The sequence below is a fragment of the Lepidochelys kempii genome, chromosome 1 (assembly GCF_965140285.1).
Source record: "Lepidochelys kempii isolate rLepKem1 chromosome 1, rLepKem1.hap1, whole genome shotgun sequence".
Classification (NCBI taxonomy): domain Eukaryota; kingdom Metazoa; phylum Chordata; order Testudines; family Cheloniidae; genus Lepidochelys; species Lepidochelys kempii.
The window spans coordinates 52341721-52360222 of NC_136380.1; the positions used below are offsets into that span (position 1 = coordinate 52341721).

The window sequence follows — 18502 nt, forward strand, 5'->3', positions numbered from 1 at the left end:
AATCTGGAGCAGGTGTTACCAAAAAACCCCCTTGTCTACCCACTCCTGGAATCTGAAGTGCCAATGACAACTTTTTAAAGCTAAAAAGGGGAAGACTGGGGGCCTGAGACTGTGCTCAGTTCACTGGTGCTAATCAGAGTAAATCCACTGAAGCCACTGGAGTTAACTTCTATGTAATACTGGGCTAAGGGAGTCAGGAAATCTAATTGCTTGGTACTACCTGGGTTACCTTCTGTCAGTGGATTAGAATAACCATGTTTGGGGACCTAATTCTACGGTGTAGTGCAGACAAAACTTTAACTATGTTCAAGCCTCGGACTCTGATTCTGACTTCGTCTGTACCCTCAGCTCAACTTGCTCCCTCATCATAGCATCAGATTCAGAATCCAGTGGCCTCATCTGCATCTTTGGGGTGTCCAAAGCTTTAGCTAAACTCTAAGCTTAAATTCTACAGTGATGGAACCTACCTTAGGTTTTTTACACCACAAAATAGAATCACATAATTGGATCAGGGCACAACAGTATTGTAAACCAGACTGTACTTTTGTTTTATCCTTAGTGTAAACAGGCCCTGAATCACTGCTTCAGTTTTCCATTTGTAAAATGAGGATAATAGAGAAGTATGGGGTATATTGCAAGCATTACGTAATGTTTAAATGCCTTGAAATTCTCATATGAAAGATGCAATACAAGTACAAATATTATTCGTTCATGCAAATGTGAGCAAAGCCATTTTAATCCAGAGAAAAATACTAGAAAGGAAAGCCACACAGAAGAGTTGGACAGTATGGGAAGAATAAATCATACAAAATAAACCAAGAAAATTAAAAAACCCAAAACAACACCCCCCCGCACCTGACCAACAAACAAAACACCATAGCACAGGAAAGCTGTTAAAAAAAAAAACAGTACAAGAGTTAAATTCAAGTAAAAAGAAAAAACCCGACACACTTGCAGCCAGAAATAAAAGGAACCCTCTTTTTACAAAGAAACAATATTTTCTTTTCTAGTCCCTCACATTGCTCTTAGGTCCGAAAGGGCTGGGAGAAGAAATGGAAACTCAAAAACGCATCTCTGCTGAGAGTAAAGTGTGTGTTTATATGGATCAATTTCTCAATCCACAGTTTATAGATAAAGAAAGAACCTGCTAAAACTCCAATGTTTTAAGGCTTAAATAAGCAGCTTAATCACAGAATTGATTGGTCTGGAAGGGACCAGAAGTCATCTAGTCCACTCCCCTGCACTCAGTATTATCTAGACCATTACTGACAGTTGTTTGTCTAACTTTCTCTTAAAAATCTCCAATGACCGAGATTCCACAACCTCCCTAGGCAATTTATTCCAGTGCTTAACCACCCTGACAGTTAGGAAGTTTTTCCTAATGTCCAACCTAAACTGCCCTTGCTGCAATTTAAGCCCATTGCTTCTTGTCCTATCCTCAGAGGTTAAGGAGAACAATTTTTCTCCCTTCACCTTGTAACAACCTTTTATACTTGAAAACTGCTAAATAGCTATGTTAGATTTAAAATGTTAGATTTTGTTTCTGTTTTTAGCCTCTGTCTCCCTTCGCTAGTTTACAGAGTGTTCTACTCTGCTAGTCCTCCACATCATCAGAACAGGCAGAAAACTAAACTGATTGAACTTTAAAACTTCAAATGTATGTCCTCAGTGAGGACCAGTCACATGGTACATGTGAAAAAAATCTGTGCTATGAATGATGAGTTAGCACAAACAGCTGTTCCACCTGTATCAGTGTGCAGGGTTCTAGTTCCTTAAAGCCTATTAAAATTATCACAATTGACTATGCTTACAACCGCCAGATATAGATGAAAGAATATGCCTGGCTGTTGAATGTATCCAAGAATGGGATCACCTTCACTATAGCAGATGTTCTTTACCTTTTATGCTAATGGGAGCATTATGTTACCACCCCCACCCCGCCAAGGACAATTGCCAGAACAGTCAGAATCTGAAAACTTTCCATATGGAAAAACTGGAACAGAATGATGCTAACCTAATCATCGGTGCTAGGCTTTCAACTGTTTTGGGGGGCTAAAAGGGTCAGACAGACCAGTCTGCTTGTTAAAGAACCATACCAGCTGTATCATAGAAACAGTATAAATATCTTATAAATCTCAATCTAGATGAGGAAATGGTGTTTCCATAATGAATGTACTGTATATCATTACAGTTCTTGTTTTCTTGCATTTTAGCAATGACATCATGTTCTTTCTGTATGAATTTAATTGCAGCCTCACTTTAATGCTGCCACTGATAAGAAACTATGCTATTAGCACTGCTCTTAAAGAGACAAAAAGCTTTAATGAACACTGTGAAGAGCTACAGAAGCTCTTAAAATGAAAAGAGTCCATCAATCAGATTTATTCTGAAGAGTGCTTTTTAAATCTAACCTAGAAGGTTGACTTTTAAATACCAAAACATTCTCTTCACTATTCTGCAGTTAAAAAAAAAAAAAAAAAAAAAAGCCTGCCAAAGTTCAATTACTGAAATATGTTGGCAAAGAAACTGCAACAATAATTGCATGCTTGAGATTGAAGATATAATTCAAAATACTTCAAATAATCCCTCAGCGGTGATTTACAGGGCAGTAATTTAAAAGTATGGTACTACTTAGGCTGCAAATCTGCAATGATACATGGGAGCAGTCCCACTGAAGTACACTGGAAGTCTTTGCAGGATCGGGGCCTTAGATGGAAACATCAGTTTGTAAGTTTAGATTTCATATACTAAAATATATACACCAGCAAACAAGAAATATACATAGGATTTTAAGCTCGAACCCTTCATTCACAATAGGTACACTTTGAAGAATCTTTAGGTAACAATATTCGTTTGGGGACATTTGCAAAACACATTAAAACTTTGGTTTATACAGTAAGGGCCCTACCCAGCTGAAAACAGCAGCGGAATTCCAAGCCATGCAAACTGCTGACGGCTGTGGATACTGGCTCTGCAGAAGCCATCCCTTTTAGCACGGTCATTTACAGGCCAGGCCTAGAATTGATCTGTCTTCCCTGCCAAAGCCAGCGAGTTCATGGAACATAGCACAGCCCTAAGGGTAGAGGAACTGTGCTGCATAGCCATAGGAGGAAGAGACTGACTCCAAGCTTGGACTCTAGCAGGCCGAGCTTTTTTTAAAAAGGATACCTGAGAGTTAAGAAACCAGGGGTGCAATAAAGGGGGGCCCAGGTCCCCCTGCTTGGCCCTTGACCAGAGGTAGGTGGCATAACAGTGGAGCCCCTCCCCTGATGGTGTGACAAAGGAGTGGGCAGGCCAAATTTGAGTGGTCTTGCGACCCCATGTGCCAGGTCACCTGATCAGTCAAGTTTGGCCCGGCTGCCTCTCTGTCATGCCAGCAGGGAAGAGACTCCACTTTTATCCCACCCAGCTCTGCCTCCCCAATGCCATAGGTGCACCCTGTCCCCAGAACCGCTGCTGGGAACCTGACGAGAACCTGATTGTTTGTGAGCTGAAAGCCAATAAGCCAATGGGGAGGCAGTATCTCAGACAGAAAATAAGGCAAATTTTTAACACAGAGTAATTAGCCATTGGAACAAGTTATCAAGAGTTATGGTGAATTCTCCCTCACCATGCATGCATCCGACGAAGTGGGTATTCACCCACGAAAGCTTATGCTCCAATACGTCTGTTAGTCTATAAGGTGCCACAGGACTCTTTGCCGCTCTCCCTCACAAGCAATTTTTAAATCAAGATTGGATGTTTTACTGTCGGAATTATTCTGGGGAAGTTCTCTGGCCTGAAAATTGTGGTTGCCTTCCTAGAAAGAACCATCCGTTTTCCCATCCTCTAGTAATCAAGGGAGTTTCCCCAGTAGCTTGTGTGCTAAGTGGCTATTCCTAATGGGGTATTACTCTTTTCTTCTGGTATAGGTAGTGGGATTACTCTTCAGGTCACATCACTCCTCTCTTCTTCTCCCTCGTTGAGAGCTCTAAAACCAGAAACTTTAAATTTTTTTCAATGACTGGTTGTGGAGTCAAAGTGGGGAAGAACCTGCCTAGCATAAGGCATTTAAGTGATTCCCTGAGTCACCCAACTTGATTCCTATGATTCCTTGATTCAGTTTTCACATATGGCAATCAGGCTGGGAAGGCTTAGACTTCATTAGCATTAAGAGGGCACCCAGGAACTGCTTGGTGAGCTATTCCACAGGATTATAGAGGGCTACTTTTCCCTCAGAATAGGGAGCCTCTGAAGCTGCCAGGAGGCACACAGATCTTCATTAGTAGTTATTGTTATTGGAATGTGTCCTAAATCAATGTGGTACATACATTTTTCTTCAGAAACATTTAGTTAAATATATAGAAACAAGAATAAAAGTGATTGGAAGTTCTTGTTAAGAATATTAAGTCAATGCTTTAATTTTGGAAGTTGTTTCACTCCTGCAGTCTTTTTAATTGGTCCTTTTTTGGGATCCAGAATCCTTTGATTTTCTGGAACATTATGTCTTCTTCTGAAATAAAGTCAGAAAGGTTAGTCATTACATGTCACTTACACTATGATGCTCCAGAAACTTGAACTGCTGGAAATTGGCATGCTTTTTATATTGAAATAACTGATTATTATAGTTAATTAATAAACAGACAGTTTCTTTCTGGGTGTGATGTTAACAGAGCATTTAATTATTCTGTGTACAAATCCCAATCCTCATCATTCCTGAATAACTTTATATTATTTAAATGATTAAATTTAAACGGAAAATGAAGAGAATATTAAACATTTGTATAAACAGGAAGGCAACAGGCTGGGGAGACATTTTCACCAATTATATGCTCCCTATGAAGACACGGAAATTACTGTCTGCACCTGTAATTAGAGCTCTGCAGACAGTATCCTCTGGAGAGCCATGCTCTTACTGCCATGCCCTTACATATAAAACTTTGGTAGCTGGCTAACAAGTTTACATTCACATCATGGGAATAAACAACACTTTATAAAGCTTAGGGGAGTTATTTACTTTTGGATCTATAAGGTTTAATCTATAGGGACTACAGAACAGAATTTCAAAGGGAAGAAAGGTGACTAAGTAAATCCACAAAGCCATTCTCAGGAGGATGCAGGCAGCATCTATTATGCAAAATAGCTAAGTATCTCTCTATTTATCCTTGCAGTATTTAAGCATTTTCTATAGCCTAACATACAACGTTTCAGTTTCTCTCTCACCCAGTTGTGAAAGGAGGAAGGGAATATATATCAATTGCATACCTATGCAATACATATGTGTGTGTGCACTGATGACTGGAGAAATATTCTGCATATTGTTCGGTGGTGAAAGTTGCAATCATTTCATATGTTCTGGGAATGAGTTGCAGGTTTCTGCACAAGCTGCCAAGAAAGCGCCATCTCCAGTGCCCACTAGTTTCATTTTTGAGGTTGCCAAGTTCCATTGTTCTAAATATCATGAGCAGTATATGGGGCCTGCTTCCATTTAAAGCTTTGAAGATCAGGGCCAAAGTCTTGAATCTTACTCAGTAATCAAAAAGGAGCTGTCGCAGAGCTGAGTAGACCACTCTCGCTCCTCTCCCCACTTCCAGTTCCCATGTTTTTCTACTGTTGTGCAAGTGTTTAAAGACCCATCTGAGCTGACCCAGGAACCATGATAAGGACCTCTATTTAAACTGACTTCTAATTCAGTTTGGATGGCCAGTAAAAACGGACTGCGTTAGTTCACTGAATACAAAATATTTATCATAATTGTAACGTGGTTTGGGCTATTCACTACAACCAGCCAAAATGTACCAGCAACCATGATTAAACAAAGTTTAGATATTGTTTATTAATCTGGTTTGAAACCCAGTGAAGACAAAGCTTTGAAATATCAGTTGAAATTAGATGAGAAGCTGCTAGAGGAAATTATGAGGTTATTCTCAAGGCCTGAGTCTATTGCATAGTTTTACTCTGGAATTTAAATGGAATTACTTCTAATCTGCATCACTGTGAGCGAGAACAGATTCAGGCTCCCAGTCTTTAAAGTCATCAGAGTAGTATTTATGGAGGAATAAAGACAATGGCTCTCTGTTAAATTCTCCATACATTGAGGGAGTTCCTTACCTGTGCTTGCTACTTCCTGATGATACACACTGTGACATATCACCACTCTTTGGTATAAGCTGCCAGGTGAGACTGAGGTGGGGAACTCACCAGGCTCAAAGTTCTAAGCAGTTGGCCACAGAAGCCAATGCAGTGCAACCTAGGTGCTCCCTGATGCCTCTAACTGTCAGTTCCTTTCAAGCAAAAGGTGAAGAAATCCCATCATGTGCGTAAAGTAAAGTGCTGACTAAGGTTACAAAACTATCAGCTTTGAGAGGAGGAGGTGATACAGTGGTAATCTGTCGCAACACGTACCTTTCCAAAACAACAACTACAGGAAAGTAGTTTTTGTCTAATATAAAAAGAATTACAGACAGCAACTATCATAATACTCCCAAATAAATACTGGTCTAAAACCCACAGAACAGTGCTACTATTCAGCCGGTATTCAATGTCTGGCTGTTACTGGCTTCCTTAGTCCCTCCATAGGGAGTAAGGGAGAAACATGCTGGCTCTGCCCTCTCTGGCCACTTTTACAGGAGCTATATAAAAACACAGCCAGAGCCAGAAACAGCCTAGAGGCTGTATATTAAGTATTTAAGAGCCACACAATGCTTGTCTGATCTTAAGAATCCTTAGTAGCAGACATTAAACCTTACTCTAATAACAGTAATCTACTGAACTCTCACCATGAGACCAAAGAGTGGGAATCAGTGAATATAGTTAACATTGCAGAATATATCTTATTCATGTCCTGAGTGAGACGTTAAAATAGAAAACAGGTGGAAAAACTATTTTTCATATCAATTAGCTTTTATAATCCAATGATGGGACAGCTGTTCTCAATTTGTATCATGGCTCAATTGCAATGATATAGTTAAGGATTTGTTAGTGTTTCCATTTTCAGTAAAGAATCAGCTTCAATTTGAAACTTGGCGTATCAGAGCTCAGCCCAAACACACATTTTTATGTTCTAAATTCCCCCAAACAGCTTGGCGCTCTTCACATTTAAACATTTTTGGGGAAACTCTTTTGCACCTGTATAACTAAAAACTGGCTTTGATTTATTAAGCAATTAGGTCTTAATATGAGGTCATCTAAAATTACTCACCTTCTCATCCACTACTAGACAGCTATACAATCTCTATTGACTGAGAAGAACCAGGCTGAGCATTTAATTACATTACTGTTAATGGACTGGAGAATGTAAGAGCGGACTTAGAAAAAAGGCTTATTTTTGACTGAGGTTTACATGGAAGGACGCCAAAATCTTCTGTGAGGTTCCACAAAGGCCACTTACAGTATGAGTACTGTACTATTGTTCTGTAATAGTCTATGTTAGGTAATAAGCTGATTTAAAATCAGTAATAAGTGTGATACAGTTGTCATAAATATAAAGGGAAGGGTAAACCTCTTTGAAATCCTTCCTGGCCAGGGGAAAGCTCCTCTCACCGGTAAAGGGTTAAGAAGCTAAAGGTAACCTCGCTGGCACCTGACCAAAATGACCAATGAGGAGACAAGATACTTTCAAAAGCTGGGAGGAGGGAGAGAAACAAAGGGTCTGTGTGTCTGTCTATATGCTGGTTTCTGCCGGGGATAGACCAGGAATGGAGTCTTAGAACTTTTAGTAAGTAATCTAGCTAGGTATGTGTTAGATTATGATTTCTTTAAATGGCTGAGAAAAGAATTGTGCTGAATAGAATAACTATTTCTGTCTGTGTATCTTTTTGTAACTTAAGGTTTTGCCTAGAGGGGTTCTCTATGTTTTTGAATCTAATTACCCTGTAAGATATCTACCATCCTGATTTTACAGGGGGGATTTCTTCATTTCTATTTACTTCTATTTTTATTAAAAGTCTTCTTGTAAGAAACTGAATGCTTTTTCATTGTTCTCAGATCCAAGGGTTTGGGTCTGTGGTCACCTATGCAAATTGGTGAGGCTTTTTATCCAACATTTCCCAGGAAAGGGGGGGTGCAAGTGTTGGGAGGATTGTTCATTGTTCTTAAGATCCAAGGGTCTGGGTCTGTAGTCACCTAGGCAAATTGGTGAGGCTTTTTACCAAACCTTGTCCAGGAAGTGGGGTGCAAGGTTTTGGGAAGTATTTTGGGGGGAAAGACGCGTCCAAACAGCTCTTCCCCAGTAACCAGTATTAGTTTGGTGGTGGTAGCGGCCAGTCCAAGGACAACGGGTGGAATATTTTGTACCTTGGGGAAGTTTTGACCTAAGCTGGTAAAGATAAGCTTAGGAGGTTTTTCATGCAGGTCCCCACATCTGTACCCTAGAGTTCAGAGTGGGGGAGGAACCTTGACAACAGTCATCAATATTTTGTCAGTAAGATTATCTGCAACAATCTTTATCTTGCATAGAGGGCTATGATAGTCAAGGGAGAGTATTTAGATAAATGTATTAAGTCAGAAAATGGAGGGAATATGAAAGATTTACCTCAGTATCTGGTTTTCCCTCTTGATCTGCACTGCATCTCTTTTCTGCCTCTCAGCAATTTTAAGAGTAGCTGATGTCTGCAATGGTCAAATTTTGATACAGCAAGTTATCCTTCAAGTATATATATGTTAGGAAAGCAAAAATTCTCCTCACATTGATTTTGAAAAGACAAGCACAATGACCCTGATTCAGCAAAGAATTTAAGCCCATGCTTAAGCACAGCACATGCTTAAGGTTATGTCCCACTGAAATCAACAAGACCTAATCACATGTTTAAGTTCTCTGCTGAATCAGGGACTATATTACTTGAATCCATTTATTACTAATTAGGACAGGAATTCCGTATTTTCAATCTGCAAGCAATATTCCCCTATGTATTATCCAGTAAGGGAAAAGTAGAATAATGACAGTTTTAGTGATTTTGTTAAAAGAAAAGGAGTACTTGTGGCACCTTAGAGACGAACAAATTTATTTGAGCATAAGCTTTCGTGAGCTACAGATCACTTCATCAGATGATTTTGTTGTGCTCTTGGAATTATGAAATTATTAAGTAAGAAGAGTGAAGCATTTACATCTTCCCTGCTGCCTCTAGAGAGCATTACTACAATACTGGGATATATAATATCCAAGAAGCAGTTATAAAAAACTGTGGTAATAAAAAGCAAAAATGTGGGGAGAACTTAAATTGTCATTTCTCTTGCCCCCTTGTACAGAGCTCCTCCAGGCTCATGTCCAACTGTCACCCCAGAAACATCCTCTTGTAGGGATTTCCATAGAATGGAGGGGGAAGCAACGTAAAATTATTCAGGCTTATTTTGCAGTAATTTAGTGCTTCTGTGGCTGGTGGGCTGGGGTGTGCTTGTTGAAAACTGACACAATCCTGCCAACTTCCCAGACCCACAGAGCCCCCATAGAGGGGAGCATAAGGCAAAGCAAGGCAGCTGGCCACACTAGGGAGCCATAGATGACTTCTTCTAAAAGCGCGGAGCCATGGATCTCTTTGATGCCATTTAAACAAAGCACATGGTTTGGATTATTTTTAAATCTTAATGTTATGTTTTAAAGTATGTGAATGCATTCTTCATGAGAGGGAAAAGAAACCTAGCACAGCAAGGAACCACATCTGTGATTGGTTATAACAAATACACTGGTTTCTAATGTGCTTCCATGTATGTACTGTGTTAGACAACTACTCTCACTAGCACTGTACTAGTAAAGCCTACTATAATTCAAAGACACTTTCAGAGAATATACGTGTAAAGACAGAGTAAGAGCTGCCTGGATTTAATTTCTGGAAAGTGCAGTTAAATCATCTGCTTCCGGGGAGTTCTACTAAAGACACTGACTTATGAGAAATAATTTTTGAATTTTTTTTCCTAATTCTTTGTACCACTTTAAGAAAAAGGTTCTCTTGAAGACCTATCCCATTTCCCCACTGCTTGGTTCTCAAAATATTGCATTCTGCAAGCCACAAGGAAAGGTTCCACTGACCATCAGTGTTCCATAGCATGTGGTCTGGGAACCAGTCTTTTACAATGAAAAAAAAAAAGTAATGTCTTTTGGATGAATACTAAATCTTGTGAAACCTTTACATTTATTTTAACTGTATCACTTAAAAAAAAAAAAAAGAGTAACACCTTATGGAACCGGACAACATAAACAAATAAACACACTTAGAAGATGAATATGCTTTGGAAAAAAAACACAAGGTAACAAGAATAAGATATTTAAAAGAAACTATTATTCTGAACTGCTGCCTTTCCTCCCCCCCCCCCCCACTCCACTCCCACTGAAGGCTCCAGGGGTGATCTCAAACAAGGGATAAGAATATTCTCAGGAAATGCAGTCACTATGCTGGTATTTTAAATAACTATTAATAAGAAAAAAAGGTTCTATTGCATTTGATTTACGAAGCACAAAGGAGAAAGCTAACATGACAGGAAAAACAACAAAATGGAACCCTCTACAGCTATATAGTTGAGAGAGAATATCTATGGAATAGATTGTGAGAGAACAATGGTTTCTCTGCTGCTACATTTGCCTCAATACGTATGGAAATATTGCTTAGTCATCCATGACTGGTAATTCCCGCTTCACCTCAGCCTCTGCCAAATCCATAAAACAGATTCTACGACAGTGGGTTGTTTAATAGAATTGAAAAAAAATGTGCCAGATTTTTCCACCCATGACTGATTTTGACATCAGTGGAATTACTCAAGAAATGAGCACAGCACGTGTGGCAGAATCTATTTCCACTGTCTCAATTCAGCAAAGTATTTAAGCACATGCCGAACTTGAAGCAATGGAATTACCATGTACTTAAAGTTAGTCATGTGTTTAAGTGCATTGCTGAACAGTGGCCTAAATGATTTAAGTACAAAAGAACTAGAGTGACCAGATAGCAAGTGTGAAAAATCGGGATGGGGTGGAGGTAACAGGAGCCAATATAAGAAAAAGACCCAAAAATCAGGACTTTCCCTATAAAATCCGGACATCTGGTTACCCACGGCTGCTACTCTGAAACCTAAAAAGAACAATCTACACTCATTAGCCATGTTCCGACATAACAACACTATTTCCTAACTTACTACTGTCTTCCTCCCACAGTGTCCTCATGTTTCCAGCCCCAGATTCATCAGCATTTACTGGTCTAACACGGCAAATTTGTTTTCAGCAATTTTCCTCCATTCCCTAAGGCAGCAATGACTACGCACAGTGAACCACTTGCCTGCTGTGCAAACACATGGAAACACTGCTAATTACAACCTTTCACTCCAGTTCGCTATACTGGCAATTCAATGACAATCACTTCATTGCACAGAGTTCTGGAGTATCATGCTAACCTACTACTTTTATATTATTTAAGAAGTAAGATCTCTTTCAGAATAAGAGTTGTTATAACATAAAGCTTTCAAGGTAACTTCCAATTTGTATTATAGGCTCCTGTATATTCCTGTCATAAATATAAAGGGAAGGGTAAACCCCTTTGAAATCCCTCCTGGCCAGGGGAAAGCTCCTCTCACCTGTAAAGGGTTAAGAAGTTAAAGGTAACTTCGCTGGCACCTGACCAAAATGACCAATGAGGAGACAAGATACTTTCAAAAGCTGGGAGGAGGGAGAGAAACAAAGGGTCTGTGTGTCTGTCTGTATTCTGTCTTGGCCGGGGATAGACCAGGAATGGAGTCTTAGAACTTTTAGTAAGTAATCTAGCTAGGTACGTGTTAGATTATGATTTCTTTAAATGGCTGAGAAAAGAACTGTGCTGAATAGAATAACTATTTCTGTCTGTGTATCTTTTTTGTAACTTAAGGTTTTGCCTAGAGGGGTTCTCTATGTTTTTGACTCTAATTACCCTGTAAGGTATCTACCATCCTGATTTTACAGGGGGGATTTCTTTATTTCTATTTACTACTATTTTTATTAGAAGTCTTCTTGTAAGAAAACTGAATGCTTTTTCATTGTTCTCAGATCCAAGGGTTTGGGTCTGTGGTCACCTATGCAAATTGGTGAGGCTTTTTATCCAACATTTCCCAGGAAAGGGGGGGTGCAAGTGTTGGGAGGATTGTTCATTGTTCTTAAGATCCAAGGGTCTGGGTCTGTAGTCACCTAGGCAAATTGGTGAGGCTTTTTACCAAACCTTGTCCAGGAAGTGGGGTGCAAGGTTTTGGGAAGTATTTTGGGGGGAAAGACGCGTCCAAACAGCTCTTCCCCAGTAACCAGTATTAGTTTGGTGGTGGTAGCGGCCAATCCAAGGACAAAGGGTGGAATATTTTGTACCTTGGGGAAGTTTTGACCTAAGCTGGGAAAGATAAGCTTAGGAGGTTTTTCATGCAGGTCCCCACATCTGTACCCTAGAGTTCAGAGTGGGGGAGGAACCTTGACAATTCCACAGCAACATAATTTGTGGCAGAATAAATCCAACTATGCTATAAAAATCTATCTTTCATTTTAGAAAAACAATAAGACCTAGCCCTTACTACTGTGAACCTCTTCGGAATGTGAACTGTATTGTCATCCTGAGCCTGCAGACAGATGACAACAATAACTCAAAGGTGTGAAATGGCCAATTCATCTCAAAGGGAAGTTAATGCTGAAGTCTATGGTCAATACTGTTCACTATTTTGCTCTGTTCATTTCAGCAGAAACAACCAACTACAACAACACAGTAATCTCATCAATGTTGGACACAATAGCGAATACTACAGCAGGGATAATGGGTAAAGTTGGGTAGGAAACTGTTTTCCTGTCCCACAAACATTTTTAAAGAATCTGAAATATATTCCCCATCTTGAATCAAGATGAAGAGTAGAAATCTTGAAAATATTCACAAACCAAAAAAGACCCCAACCAAACAATTTCCCGCTCCCCGAATCAATCAAAATGTTTGGTTTCAATTTCAACCTTTTTTCAGTCTAATGACTTAAATTTAATAACAAAAAATCATTTCAAACCAGAATCAGAATTTTTCATTTAAAAAAAACAACATTAAAACTAAACATTTCAACAATTTTGAAATATTTTTCCTCTACTTTGTTTGAGTTGGGAAATTTGTGAAACCTGACCTGGTTTTGCAAACAGTTTCTATTTTGATGAATCAGCACTTTTCATCCAAAAGAGGATTGAATCGAAAAATTCCTGACCAGCTCTAATAGTGTGAACACTGGTTTCTATCAAGGATTGCTGGAGTCAGGTCTAGGGTGAGTATGCCAAACCTGTTGCCCAAAGTTAAGCTCTTAAATCTATCATTCGTCAACAAAGTAAAAGTGGCCATTAACTTTAACGTGAGTGCTCAGTACTTCCAAAAATCAGAATCAGGACATTTTCATTGAGGTATTTAAATATGGCTCCAGAAGCCTAAATTTAGACATCCAGGTTTTAAAATCTTGACCTAGGAGTTCAAGCTTCTCCTGTCCCCTCAAAATGTCGAGTCAGCTCCATCCTTGGCATGCGGGAGCGGTGAAGAGATGCAGTATTTCGCTTTTTCCCTTGTGTTTAGTGCTTCAACTATCCCCATAAGGTGCCAGTACACCAAACCATCTTCTATCGCTTCTCAGGTATCAAATGTCTCCACTTTTCACTACCTTGCTGTCATAACCTTCCCATGACAAATTTTACAACTTATTACATCTACCAAGAGACAAGGTGGATGAGGTAATACCCTTATCAGCATTAGAAGTTGATCCAATAAAAGATATTACCTCACCCACCTTGTCTCAGAGATCCTGGGACTGACACAGCTACACCACTGCATACATCTACCAAGGCATAAAATCAGTAGAAAACAAAAAACTGAAGATTTGGTAACATCGTCAGATTAAATATAATATCAAACAAAAACTGCTTAGTGACAGTTATGGGTGTAACAGGACATACCCTGTTCACCCAAACCTTACAAGTATGGAAAAAAGAAGTTAAGGGAAAATATCCTGCATTCCTTTCCACCTTCATGTTGTCTACAATGCTGTCAACAACACGCTCCAGTGCTTCATAAGGTACTCCTGAGGGAATTCTGCACCAAAAAAATAAAAATTATGCGCACAATATTTTAAAATTCTGAAAAATTCTGCAAATTGTATTTGTCAACACATAAACAGGCCACTGGCTGCATTCAGGTGGGAGATCACCCTGAAGCCCTCACCTCCCTCCGTACAGGAACTCGGCAGTGAAGCTGCACCCAACCCTGACACAGTGCAAGGGCCGGGCCTGCCTCAGAAACATCCCGGAGCCCTGCCCCTTTGCACCAAGTGTGAATGGGCAGGCTCAGCCCAGCAGGATCTGTGGAAGGGCTTAATGTGGGGGGGATCTAGGTGTGGGGTGTGAGGTTTCTGTGTGGAGCAATCTGGGCGTGGGTCGCTCAGTCAGAGATCTGGATGCACAGGGACTCAGCAGGGGGGGGTTCTGGGTGTGGGGGGCTCAGTGTGGGGGTCTGGTTGCTGGGGGAGTGAGGCTTGATGGGGTGGGAGTCCAGGTGCAGCTGGTTGGGGCTCAGTGGGATGGGAGTCTGGGTGTAGGGGGTTTGTCGGGGAATGAGGGGGGTGTCCAGGTGTAGGTATCAGGGTGAGGGTTCGATGGGCCTGCTTAACGGGGGAGCTCCAGCTGCTGACAAGGGGAAGCCGCATGTTGGGCTCCCGCTTCCTCCCACGATTCCCCTATCACCTTTTCTTCCCCATCTCATCCCCCTCCCCCACTGCCTCATGCCTCAACTCCCTCCCCTCACTCCCATATTACCCTACCTCTGCCCTATTCAACCCCTTTCCTTCCTCACTACCTCGTCCTTCCACCCCCTCATCCCCCTTCCCTCATTTCCCCTGCCCCCTCTTTCCCAGCCCCACCACGGGCACTCACTGTTGCACAGAAAACAGGAAGGCTCCCAGCACACAGAAGGGGAGCCCGACTGGCACTAGGACTCAGGAGAGGGCGTTCAGCTGCAGAGTCAGCGGAGATGAGACACAGGCTCCTTCAACTGGGCAGCTCTGCGCTTGCAGAAATGGGGTGGGGGGAAGTTGCATGTAACCCTGTGTGCCCTCCCATGCCTTGCCTCTATTTGGGAGGTGAACCCCCCCACCCCAAAACCTGTGCCCATGGTCTTCCCCATACCTGCCTGCCCAGCCTCCCTCCCCCAGCGCAGCTTCCCTGCCGTTTTCTGCAGGGAAGCACAGGAATTCTGCAGGAGGGGGGGGTATTTTCTGCAGGCACGTCCAGAAAACCTCCAGGAGTAATAAGGCTCTTACTTCCATCTCCATTAGATACCCAAAAGCAATATGTACTCCAACTTCAAACTTGCATACTAATGCAAAACCTTACAGTGATCTAATATGCTTTTATTTAAATCAACAGATCAACACATCCAGCTGTCACAATCTCTGTGCATTTGGGACTTTGCACTGCTACACCCTAGTGTAGATAACGACCATAGTGTGTAAAAGTGTTCGGTGGCTGTGTTCATGGTCAACCCTAGACAAATCAATCCAATACTCCGAACAGAATTAGATGGCACAGTGGTCCCCTGGTGTTGACTATGACCAGTTAATATGACATTATCAAGAACAAGTGGCTCAGCAGAGCTTGTCTTCTAATAAAGGTTGGAAAAACCTGTATTCAGCACATTTAGGGAAACTTTCATGTGGTCTCCAGACACGTCACCTGGTAATGGTGACCTCTTGTACCATACATGGTGACCCTTGTCACCTTGTCATTGTCACCCTTGTCGGGACTGTGTCCCTAGCCTCTGTTTGCCAGAAGCTGGGAATGGGCGATAGGGGATGGATCACTTGATGATTATCTGTTCTGTTCATTCCCTCTGGGGCACCTGGCATTGGCCACTGTTGGAAGGCAGGATACTGGGTTAGATGGACCTTTGGTCTGACCCAAGATGGTTGTTCTTATGGCATATATTTAGCAAAAACAATGCTTTGGCTGGACAACTTTTTTTTTTAAATGTAATAATGCATGAAGTCAGACCAAGAACTATCTTAAGAACTGTACAACATACTACAATACAGGAATCTGAGTATATAAGACCTGAGCTTAGTTCTTTACATCTGGGCCAGCAGGGACTAGATGCTGTATAGGGGCAGTGTAGTCAGCCCTTCGACAGGATGGGTACACTGGACTTTTATTCTTAAGACTTTCCACCATTGTTGCCACCAGCTCAATTCTACCCATGATAGTAACAGTGGATGTACAGGTATAGACTGTCTGCTGGCATTTTAACCTCGGTGCCACCCTATTCTGCTCAGAGGAGGGCTAGACTTTATAATGGTTAAAGCTCCACTAGCCATCATGCCTTGTCTCCCACCAGCAATATAATGGGTAGGAAATTTTAAGTCAAGAAGTCTAGTGTAAACAATGGCAGAGAGAGAGAGAAGACACGACAAAAAGACTTCCATCACTTTCTAGCAATCGCTCCAGCTAACTGAGGCCTGGCTCTGAAAGGAACTATGCCTGGCTTTCCTTGGCTGGAATAAAACTCAGATTTGTATGAAGGAGAAAAGATAAAGAAAAATAAAAAATTAAACAGTAATGATCTTCAAGTACCAGTTTGGGAGGAAAAAGATGATTAGGTTGAAAAGTTTTTGTTACTTACCTGTGAGATCTCTGCTAGGTACATGCGCCGTTCATCATTAGCCTTATGGTAAGCCTACATTTTAAAATAATGGGTAAATGGTTACAATCAAACAAAACAATTAACATGATTAATCAAAAGGGAAAGAACAAACATACGTACCACCCCAGGACTTTTTCATTTTATGTTTCATGGAATCATTACATTCTCTACACCAATGCTTTAGACATTTCAGACAGCATAACAGCTTCTAAAAAGGGCTGGTTAGACGGATATGGAAGTAACAGACCTTTGCTTCTTGTTCCAGTCTAAGCTCATAATCCTTCAGTTGGTTCTGGAGATTTCTCTTTTCCTCTTCTAGTTGTTTAAGAAGCTGATTTAAGGAACCCTGCAGTTGTATAAATAAAATCAATAGGTTACAAATATTCCTGTTCTGAACAATGATAGAGGTTGTTATCACAATCTAGATTCTGAGTTACAATCTTCAAGGTCTGTGAGATTATGCTTAAAGCTACGGTTTTGTCGTGGAGGTGGCAGAAGTCATGGAACCCTTGACTTCCAAAGACTTCCGTGATTTCAGCCCTGGTGGCTGGGAACTGCAGGGTCCCGCTGCATCCCACAGCGGCAGGGAGCTGTAAGGTACCCCAGCTGCCTAAGGCAGCAGGCTCCCAAGCTCTCAGCCACCATGGGCAGTGGAGGTACCCCGCAGCTCCACACTGCTGCGGGGGACATGGGAACCACAGAGTCCCCCACCACCCATGGTGGCAGAGGGACCCCTGCAGCTCCCTGGCTGCCGTGGGGGGCGGGGCAGGGGGAGCCCCTCAGTCCCCGGCCACCATGGGGGCTAGAGAGACCTCCACAGCTCCCCACTGCAGCGATGGCAGGGGGATTCCCACAGTGCTCCCCACTGTTGGGGAAGGGGCAGGGGAATCCTGCAGCTCCCCTCTGCTGCTGGTGCAGGGGGACCCTGGAGTTCTGAGCCCCCACGGGTGGTGGGGAAGCCAGAGATCCCAGCCACCCCGCAGCTGCCCAGTCTCTTCCCATTTTATCATGGATATATTTAGTAAAAGTCAGGGACAGGTCACAGGCTTCTGTGAATTTTTCTTTATTGCCCATGACCTGTTTGTGACTTTTACAAAAAATATCCATGACAAAATCTTAGCCTTAATTATGCTCATCACGCCCTTGTTGTTTATATGGCTCCTGCTGATTTACGCAGAGACAGACATTATGGATCACATGCTGCTATCAGTTTCACCGTCTTTAAATGAGACACATTTAGTTCTGGCTTTGCTACTCTCAGCGGTTCCTGAGAACTCTGCTCAACTGCACGGGGCCACACAAAGTTGCCCCTCACCTGTAACCAAGGTCTGGTCCCTGGGCTGCAATTCATTGGGTTGGAGGTTCCAGGTCCCAGCTGGACCTACACTTGGAAACTACTTGCCAAGGCAGCAATCGGCTTTGCTTGGGGAACTACATGTCCTGATTTGAGATAACTCACAACAACCTAGCTCTAAAGGGATAACCATAGGGAAGGCCTGTATCTTTTGTGTACTTGTATCTAGTATCAAGTTTGTGGGGGGAAGGGAGGAGAATTACTTGGATTATCTGGCATTCACATGTTATTTTTTCACTGTGTGCTGTATTCGCCTGGTGTGATTCTGATACAATTTTGTAGTCTAGTGGGCAGTGCTCTGGATTAGGAGTCAGAAGACTTGGGTCCTATTCCCAGCTCTGCCACTGACCTGCTGTGTGACCTTGGGCAAGTTACTTCATCTCATTGCTCCATGCCTCTGTTTCTCCTTGCATCCTTTGACTGTCTGGCCTATTTAATCTGTAAGCACTTCGGGGCAGGGACTGTCTCCGGCCTAGCCTGTGGAGACCCAATCTCTGTTGGGGCCTCTCCTCACTACCATAATACTAAT

The 18502-nt window shown here is 41.8% G+C and overlaps 1 protein-coding gene across 9 annotated transcripts in view; it reads right to left on the minus strand.

Moving 5' to 3' along the window:
• Positions 1-2538: 2538 nt before the first annotated feature.
• CCDC169 (coiled-coil domain containing 169) overlaps positions 2539-18502 on the minus strand; it is a 38462-nt gene continuing 22498 nt past the window's right edge. For 6 of the 9 annotated variants that reach the window (XM_073342036.2, XM_073342052.2, XM_073342047.2 and 3 more), the window contains 4 exons: positions 16867-16965; positions 16599-16652; positions 8513-8589; positions 2539-4492 (listed from right to left, as the gene is read on the minus strand). In XM_073342036.2, coding sequence (XP_073198137.1) covers positions 4390-4492; positions 8513-8589; positions 16599-16652; positions 16867-16965 — 333 coding nt within the window. In that variant the 3' untranslated portion in view covers positions 2539-4389. The remainder of the gene's footprint in view (positions 4493-8512; positions 8590-16598; positions 16653-16866; positions 16966-18502) is intronic. The other 3 variants (XM_073342017.2, XM_073342071.2, XM_073342062.2) reach the window with 3 other exon arrangements.